We start from the raw sequence: 10,092 nt of genomic DNA on the forward strand, positions 1-10,092 counted from the left end.
GTTCATGTCTTGAGTTCACACTGTGCAAGGTAGTAACTCCATACGTCATTTTCATTTTGGAATATTTTTCATTATTCTCCAAAACTCAGTGAAAGTAGTCTTACTTCTGCCCCTGTCCCCCATCTTCCTGCCTTCCCAAACAGACACTTAGTTTGTGTGTATCCTTCCCGTTTCTTTATGCACGTACAAGCAAATATAGTGTACACTATTATCTTCCCCGTCACACAAATGCTGTTAGACACACATCTGTACCTTTCCTTTTAAAGCTCTCTAAGCACATTGTTTCCATTTCAGTACACAGAAAAGCATCTTTGTGGGTTTTTTAATAAATGGGTAGTATTCAGTTGAATGAATGGCTCTACCATAGTTTCTTTAACCAGTTCCCTATTGATAGAAACATTGCTGTTACAAACAGTGCTGTAATGAGTAGCCTTATATGTATAAATATCTATAGGATAAATTCCCAGATGTAGGATTGCTGACTCAAAGAGTGAATAAAAGTGTGTGTGTGTGTGTGTGTGTGTAAAATTGTGTTAAATAAAACCGAAGTACTCTCCGCTCCGTACAGGTACACCACTCGCAACAGCACTGCACGAGAAGGCCCGTCCCCACAGCCTCACCAACAGTGTGTTACATTTTAATATGTTTGCCAGGCTGTTTAGGCAAAGGGTGTTACATTATAGTTTTAATCTGTATTTTTATCGTGGATGAGATGATGACTATTTTCTCATGTCGTTTCTTGTGAACTTCTGTGAATTCTGTTCACTTTTCTCTTGGGCTTATAGTCTCATAGATTTGCAGAAGTGCTTTATATTTTAGGGAAATTACTGAAAGATTTTTATTTTTCTATATTTTGAGACATAATTAGAAAGGCCTCTCCCACTCCAAAGTATTAAAGATATTCTTCCTAAATGTGCTTTTTTAAGGACCGCTAAATATAGATAATATTTGGCTTGAGACAAAGGGAGTTTGAGATTGGAGGGGGACTTTGTATTGATTGTGTACCTTTTTTGTGTATACCATGCGCATGTATCTTTTTTAACCCTTGTTTTGAAATAATAATAAATTATAGAGTCATAAGAAGTTGCGGGGGAGTACAAGGAGGTTTCATGTATCCCTTCACCCAGTCTCCCCAATGGTGACATCTTACATGCCTAGAGTATAACATCCAAAACCAGGAAATTGACATTGGTACAATCCGCAGCATGTATCCATTTTTTCTTTTCTGGCCAAGATTTTGACCCAAAGTTAATTAGGTGAATGTAAAATATGCTGAGGGCATTAGTGAGCAAGGTTTTTGTAGATGCTAAAAACAGATCAATCTGTATATAAATATTTAGCTGGGTTTTTAATAGTTTTTAGTAAAAGCTTTTTTCACACCATTGTAAGATTGGTTACTTGAGAAAATAATACTATTTAGTTTTGTAAGTATCCATTTCATGCTTTGTTTAGCATGAATAATAGCTGTCATCATTCACAAAAATCACTTAGTTTGTGTTGCCAATAATAAAAATCCACATGGGGCTTTTTTTGAGAGTTTCTCAAATCATAAAATGTATCAGATTATTTGTTTTCACATTGGTAGAATTTATGATCAAAAATTAGAATACATAAAATGTGAGGTCTTTGGCCAGAGATTAAGTCTACATGAATTTTATCTATTTAGGCTCTTTTTCGAAGGAAAATTGCTATTTGCTCTTAAATGAAGTGTTAAGCTATACATGTTGTTAAAATGTCTCTTAAGAAGAGTGGTGGATTCTTTTTTCTACTCACCCTTCACAGGCTTGCTGAGCCAGGTTCCTCAGGTTTATTTTTTTTAAATCAGCATAACGGTTTCTTCTGTAAAAACAAAACGTATGCCCTGGCCAGTTTGGCTCAGCGGTTAGAGCGTCGGCCTACGGTCCAGAGAGACCCGGGTTCGGTTCCCACTAAGGGCACGTACCTCGGTTGCAGTTTGTCCCCGGCCCTGGTTGGGTCATACGGGTGGCAGCCACTCGATGTGTCCCTTCACGTCGATGTTTCTCTCTCTCTCCCTCCCACTCTATCTGAGCAAAATATCGAAAAATGTCCTCAGATGAAGATAAAAATGATATATATATTACCCAGGTTAGAATTAATGAGCTTTAGGAGTAATGCTGTTATTCACAGAGCTTACTTCGGGGCCGGGGGAAGGGTGCTGAAGGTGATAGATGATGCCTTGGAAACGGTAGGTGATTCCTGAGGACTGGCCTCCAGGAATGATTGTAGCTTCTACTTGAGAGTTTATGAAGAATCGTTGTGCCTGGTTTGAGTGAGAAGGTTTGAACATAAGTATATCAGATTTTCAGCTCAAATAAGTTTGTTCTTAATACAAAAGATTTGATTTTGTAATTTTGGAAATTTTCCTGAAGTGGATTTTGTGATTGACTCCACAGAAAGTGAGAGGGGTCTTTGAGTAAAGCAAGGTAAATTTTTTTCGCAATATTCTGTGTATGCGTACATATATTTTAAAGATATCTTCAGCTTTCTAACAAACCAAAAGAACATTAGTTCTTAGCGAGTAGGTAAACTATATTGGCCGTCTAAAGATACTGAGCAAGTGTCTTTTCCCGGAAGTGACCTCCCCTGTTCTCAGAGCAGAACCTCTCCTAGGAATGTGCTAGATAAGATAAATGGCGATTATGAATAGTTTTAACCTGTAGGTTCATGCTTATGGTTTCACAACTAGCGTTTGGTGGTTAGTCAAAGTACTCTTCATACACAACTCTTTGTTTCTTTCAGTCTTGCTGTTATGGTAGAAAAAAGCATGTGTTTTGACATTAATGAGGTCTAGGTTTGAATCCTGTCCCAAGCATTGTGTCTTTGAATAAGCTACTTGACCTCGATTTCTCAACTGTAAAATAAGAACGTTGTTCATGTTTGTAGCTAGGACTCATTAAAGTGATGTGTGTCTGCCGTAAAGTAGGCAATAATTTAAGTGTTCTTTTCCTCTACCTTGTTGCTTTGTTAGTTGACATTAACAAAGTGTTCAGGTGAGAACAGAAGAAATTTGCACTATTTTTATTTTAAACAAGTAGCCATGATGTCTCTGTTCACATTAATAAAGAAAAAAATTGGTTCCTCACAGCTGTTTTGTTTCTGTTGTGTTTTTTGGTTTTCTTATGTGAGATCAAATTAGCATGACTCTGCTTTTAGTTTTTAGAAAGGACAGACTGGGGATAGTTTGTACAAAGTCGCTGAGCTGAGCGTATGAATGAAGCAGTCAGTCTGTTAAGAAGGATGAAAATACGGAGAACTTGTGAAGCTGGTGGTTTCTATCTGGCCTCTTGTCTTCTCAGTGAAGTTGCAAGTGATCTGTTGGTAAGAGTGAGGAGGCTGGGGAGGAAAGCTGTGGTCAGGAGCCGGCTGGGATGAGTGAACATGCACAGCAGCATGGAAAGCATCTTGCTGTAGCGCTGATTCTTTTGAGTTTTACTTCTCCTTTGAATGTGATTGTAATTACTTTTTAAAAACACTAAAGTCAAGCCCATTTGGTTCTTTGGGCCTGCAATTGCAGTAAATAAAAATCTGTCATACAAAAATAGTCATTCTCATGTTTTCCCCCACAGTTCTTATTTGTCAATTTTCTCCATACCCATAATTTTTAATTCATCTAGTAAATGCTAATCAGGGTATGAGTTTATTCTAAAAGAGTGACCCATAGTAAACAGGAAATTTCTTTTTTTAAAAATTTATCCCTTGCCTTTGTATAGCACTTAAAGTGTACAAGAATAGTTCTGAAGTCTTAGGAAGCCTTCCCTTAAGGAACTTAAGTTCAGAAACTGGTTAACCATCAAATTACAGTGTGGTGAATGCAATAATAAAAAATAAAATACCATATAATACTGTAATGTTAGATCACAGAAGCAAGTGAAGGAAAACTATTCATTCTGCTTCAGTTGATCTTTCTCATTTTATTCATTTTAAAAGAACATGAAGCCTACACCATTGTTGACTTTGAACACAATAGAAAACTTGTTACCCTCATAGAAACAATATTCTTAAACTACATTCTTGGACCTTAATATGCTCTCTTATCTTTTTATTTAAGACTATATATTATTATTGGTATCTTTATATTAAAGTGGTGGTTCTCAGACTTTAGTTTTTATCAGAATCACCAGGAGAATTTACTAAAATAGACTTCATGCATCCTACCTCAAGAGTATCTAATTCAGTAGGTCTGGGGTAGACCAAATATTTACATTTCCAACAAGTTCCCAGGTGATGCTGATGGTGTACTTTGAGAATACTGACTTGGTCAAACTCAAACATTTTTAATGGCATCCTAGTATAAACCAGTAATTGTTTCAAATCCAATTAGTATCACATTGGCTCTTCCAGCATGCGTTTGAGCTCCTATGTGCCAAGCACTGGGCTACTCTTTACACAGGTGAAGAAGATGAGCAACCTCCCTCCAAGAGCCCAGCTAACAGTGGTTTAAACTCAGTCATAGGAATTTATGAATTAGGCATATAATCCTTATTTTAGATGGAAAAAAAAAAAATGAACTCTACAAAGGTTAAATAATTTCCCAGAATTCACACAGTGAGTATATGGAGAAGCCAGAATTTGCTAATCTGCTTTCCTGGTTAAGCAGTATAAGAAGTTTGTGAAGATCTGTGGATCACTGGAGACTACCTTAGGAATCGGGACTACCTTAGGAAATCAAGGCAGCCCAGAAAAGATGGCACTAGAGCATCTAAGGAACAAGTGAAAGATGCCTTGGAACTGTCCGCATTTCCAGCTGGGGAGCAGTTCTGCAAAGGCATGGAAACCCGGGAGAATGCGTGTTCCACAGACCAAAATACGTATCTGAGACCATAACACTGTAGGCCGAATGGCATGTGAGGGGAGATGAGACTATAGAAGGCAGGGTTCAAGGTCATGAAGGGTTTTTGTATACCAGGCCAAGATGGTTTTAAAAGAGAATTAAGTTTGACTATTCTTTCTTTTACAACTTTTATCCCTGTAAGATAGTGGTTTTCAAAGTACATATCATGTGGTCTGACAGGCAACAGAATCAGCATCACCTGGAAACTTGTTAGAAATGAAAATTCCTGGGCCCCACCCCAGACCTACTGTATCAGAAACTGAGCTAGAGCCCAGCAGTCTGTGTTGAACAAGACCACCAGATGACTCTGGTGCTCAAGTTTGAGAACCATTGTAGCACATTTTAGAATTCTCAAATAACAGCCTGCGTAATAGCTAAAGGTCACATTGCTGTAGTGATAATAATTTTATCTGTGACTTAATTCTGTTAAAGTACAAGGCTTAACAAAATTTAAATATTAATACCTTTTAAGGGACACATTTTCAGCATAATTTATTTGTTTCAAAATAAACCTGTTCCTCTGTTGCTGTTAAGAGAGGGCTGAGTCAGGACTAGAGTTTATTAAAGAGGAATGGTTTGGAAACTTACTGATTTTATTTTAATTAACAAAAAAGAGAAGCAATGAACCTCTTTTTTTTTTTTTTAAGTAAATTTGTTTTCTTTATTGATTTTAGAGAGAGAGACAGAGAGAGAGAGAAACATCAATCTGCCGCCTCCTGCACTCCCCCCAGCAGGGATGGAGCCCGAAACCCAGGCGTGTGCCCTGACCAGGAACCCAGCTGGACCTCAGCCCATGGGCGCTCAAGCACTGAGCCGCCCAGACGGCAGCCGTCAGCTCATCAGTACATAGACATAGTGTGGTGATGCAGCAAGGCACCCACAGCCGTCAGCTCATCAGTACATAGACATAGTGTGGTGATGCAGCGAGGCACCCACAGCCGTCAGCTCATCAGTACATAGACATAGTGTGGTGATGCAGCGAGGCACCGGCAGCCGTCAGCTCATCAGTACATAGACATAGTGTGGTGATGCAGCGAGGCACCCACAGCCGTCAGCTCATCAGTACATAGACATAGTGTGGTGATGCAGCGAGGCACCCACAGCCGTCAGCTCATCAGTACATAGACATAGTGTGGTGATGCAGCAAGGCACCGGCAGCCGTCAGCTCATCAGTACATAGACATAGTGTGGTGATGCAGCGAGGCACCCACAGCCGTCAGCTCATCAGTACATAGACATAGTGTGGTGATGCAGCGAGGCACCGGCAGCCGTCAGCTCATCAGTACATAGACATAGTGTGGTGATGCAGCAAGGCACCGACAGCAATCCCTTCGTTTCACAGAGGAGGACACTGAGGTCCAGGGAAGTGAAATAGCTGGTTTGGTAAAGGCCACATTAGCAGTGAGCAGCAGAACCAAGAGTGTATCAGATCTGCTCAGATTGTGATGTAAAAGGCACTGCTACATCAGACGTATTTCTGAGCCCCAGTTTGGTGTAACATTGAGGGTCCATATCATCCAAAGTAAAGTAGTCTTCAGATATATTAGCACCTAGATTATCTTGGGTGGGGTATCCTTTATGAAGAGTAGTTAGTGAAGTTTTATATAAAAGTTGTTTAAAGACCTTTTTTGTATTGATACAGTGGACTAAGTATCAGATTTGTCTTTATAAGAAAACCTAATAACTGTTCTTCAAAATTTACAAAAACACCAAGAAAAAGATATAGATCCTCGCTGCTCTTACTGTTTCAGTTAATACTTGGGAGAATATAAACCACCAGAGACAACAGTTATCCAGCCCTCTGTGTCTCTGTCATACAAATGCTACGCTGATATTTGAACTTGGGATATACTTACCAGCTAGACTACTTCCAGTTATTTCCAGGAAAAACTGGTTCAAACCGCATACCTTAGTAGGTGATTTTGCCAGCAATAGTAACCTACAATCAAAGCTTGTAGATCTGCCAGAATGTCAAGTTCCTTGTTAACCAACACTGCAAGTACCGTTTGCCCTAAAGCTTTCTGGATCATTCTTATAAGCCAGTTTTTAAAATGTTAAAATGCCAAATCTATAGAAGGAAAATCATCATCTGAAGTTTAACACAATAAGTAACTACGGGGATTTCCACCTGTAGCAATTTAGGATCTATAGTTGGTAAATGAAGTAGACTTACATAATAAGCTTTAAATTAACTATTTTTTGTTTTAAGTAAAACACAGATAGATGTTCTAATTTTAAGAATTGAAAGGGAGATTACATTTTTTAGAATAATTTAATGAAATATTCTAATTTTTTCCAGTGCATCTGGGGGAGGTGGTGTAGCCATTGACAACAAAATAGAACAAGCAATGGTAAGTAAAAGTTTATAGTCCTCTCGTTTTATATTGTTGTCTATATGAAGCACTTGGTTTTTATCAATTCTAAAAAACAAACACCTAATTTCTTTAAACCAAGATGACCTAAGTATATTTATTGATAATGAGATTTAGTTGTTAGAACATGGAGAGTTTTTAGTCTAAAAATACCAGTGGAGTAAATATTTTCCCCATTTGAACATCTCACATTTCATGCATTACCATTGACAGAGGGCCATTTTGGGGGGTATACATAATCAAAATGCATTATGTTCCCCCAAATATTTTCACATCAAAAATAGTTTAGAGACAAAAGAGCATTAAAATGAAAATGTCAGCTGGAAATTTTTGTCCTCGTTTGGTCATTTACAGACACTGTTTTACTCAGTTTTAATAAATACGACTTGTTTCTGTTGATCTGGTTACGATTTCTATTACTATCAAAAATTTTTGTTCCCTTAAAGATACTCTGCTCATATTATATAAAATATTTGGATTCAAGTTTATTAAAACTGTAGCAAAGCTATAAATAAAAGGACCATTGTCTCAAGCCATTAAACAACAACAACAAGGTTTTAAAGTTGGAAATTGCTATCACCTTGTCTCTTAAAGTGGTAGTACATAATTAGTGTAATATCAGAGTTTAATATCCTTCGTTCTCTTAGTCCAACATCTAAGCATGTGATTTTCGAACTTTTTTGAATTCTAAACTTGTAATTGACAATTTAAGGAGCTAGTATTTTTGGAAATCTCTCCAAACTTCGGAAAGAAAATCCTGGGCTTGCTGCCCAAGTTGGAAAGTGGATTTTTTCTACCCCGTTTCCCTTAGGACCAGTCAAGATACAGTAGAAGCATTAAACGCAAGAGCAGGAAAACGAACAAAAACACCTTATGTTTATAAGACACCAGGTAGGCAACACCTTTTCCTTTCTCTCCTTTTGACATTCCTAATTTTGTTTTCACAGGATCTGGTGAAAAGCCATTTGATGTATGCAGTAAGAGAAGAAGTGGAAGTTCTAAAGGAACAAATAAAAGAATTAGTTGAAAGAAACTCTTTACTTGAACGAGAAAATGCACTGCTAAAATCTCTTTCAAACAACGATCAGTTATCCCAGCTCCCAGCCCAGCCAGCCAATCCCGGCAGCGCCTCCCAGCCGCAGGCAGCCATAGCGCAGCCCCCGCAGCAGCCCAACGTCTCCTCCGCCTAGCTCCCTGCCTCCCTAAGGAGCCCCGAAGCCGCGTGTCCACTGCTGTTCTCCCCGCGCCCGCGCCCGCGGAAGCACGTAGCCATGCTTCGGCTGTGCGTCTGCCTTCTCAGTATTAGACAATCATTCTGCGAGAGCTTTCCTGAGACGTCGGCAGGCTGCCGCTGTCCGGGCTGCCGTCCGGGCTGGTCCTCAGCGCAGGAGTGATCGGTGGGGTTTGTAGGAGCCTCTGCATTGCCTGTGCGCAGGAGCGGGGTCCCGGAAGAGCTTTGGTGGCTCTTCCATGTGTCTGTCACCCACGGGTTACCCTGAGCCTTCTTACCATAGTATAAGTAACAGTTCATCTAAAGAGCCACTTTTCTTTCAATATCAGTAACATTTGCCTACATAAGTTTTCATTTATTTGTGTTTTATTTATTACAGGGCTGCTATTTTCATAATGTACATGAACAATGTCACAGAACTTTTTTAATTTTTGAATAATTATAAGTATCGGTAAAGGAATTGAAAGACAGGATTGCATTTAATAGATAAAACATTTAGGCAATAATTGAACAAAAGAATCCTGGCATATTTCTAACACTAACGGCAATTTATCTTCGGTATTTATTTTTAGTAGTAAAGACGCAGCTTGAATGTAAATTTGTATAGTGTAAGTATGAAGAACATAGTGCAGCTGTACAGGTAGTCACCAGTTATTGTGATATAATAAATAATTGGGCTATTTTGATGAAGAAAATTTTGTTCATTTGTTTCTACTTTCTAATAGAGAAATTGCCACGATTCCTCTGCTTTTTGACATTTCGTATGACTTTTGGGGGGAGGGTGGGAATAAAAAGCTGTGAAATTGTTCAACCTACTTTGTAACCAAAGAAGCAAAGCTGTGTAATGGAGTTTTTTGTTTTTCGTTTTTTTTTTTTATAATGCACATTCTTTATGTATTTTTATTTAGTGTTTTCTTGGTCACAATTTTCTTTGCTGTCTAGCATGATCTGCATGCCCTATACTCTTTGAACCACTTTCGTACCTCATGTTTTCTCCAGCACTCTCATTGTAAGATGTACCAGTCTGTGAACAATGTCAGATAAAACAGAACAGGTGGTGTGGTGGGGCTGAGCTAGTGCCCTGTGCACTAGTTGTAAAATACAAAAAAATGAAGTGAGCCATCTTCTGTTCATTTAAAATGGTGTTTTGAATTTCGTATGCAGAAGACGTTTTGTTACATTGCAGATTTTAATGTATTTAATAAATGCAACATGCAGATAAAGTGCAGTGTATACTGAGTATTTAAATTAAAATGTACATTTCATAAATATAGTTTCAAGAGAAAGCATCATTTTGTGTATACTAACACATTAAGTGTATGTCAGAAATTGATGTATAAATATATATTTTAACACATTTTCTGAAATTAAACTGCAGTTTTGTTGAAATATTTGGCTCTATATGTGTTCAAAATTTAATTTAATTAGATTTGTATTTTCATAGTTCAAAATATTTCTTAAATGAAAACCTATGTTACTAGTGACTTAATGGTAGTTCTTAAATTTTCAAAGTAAAATAATTCAAAGAATGCAAGAATGGTGAGCAATATTAGTACTTAATGTTCATATTATGTCAATGACATTTAAGTAGGAAATCCTTGTCTACCAAAACATTTACTTGAATTCAGAAAGGTGCC

The 10,092-nt window shown here is 38.0% G+C and overlaps 1 protein-coding gene across 2 annotated transcripts in view; it reads left to right on the forward strand.

Moving 5' to 3' along the window:
• Positions 1-9,716, forward strand: part of TSC22D2 (TSC22 domain family member 2) — a 45,632-nt gene extending 35,916 nt beyond the window's left edge. For both annotated transcript variants that reach the window (XM_036243274.1, XM_036243275.1), the window contains 2 exons: positions 7,152-7,203; positions 8,172-9,716. In XM_036243274.1, the coding sequence (XP_036099167.1) occupies positions 7,152-7,203; positions 8,172-8,414 (295 nt within the window). In that variant the 3' untranslated portion in view covers positions 8,415-9,716. The remainder of the gene's footprint in view (positions 1-7,151; positions 7,204-8,171) is intronic.
• The last annotated feature ends 376 nt before the right edge of the window (positions 9,717-10,092 follow it).

The sequence above is a fragment of the Molossus molossus genome, unplaced genomic scaffold (assembly GCF_014108415.1).
Source record: "Molossus molossus isolate mMolMol1 unplaced genomic scaffold, mMolMol1.p scaffold_m16_p_5, whole genome shotgun sequence".
Classification (NCBI taxonomy): domain Eukaryota; kingdom Metazoa; phylum Chordata; class Mammalia; order Chiroptera; family Molossidae; genus Molossus; species Molossus molossus.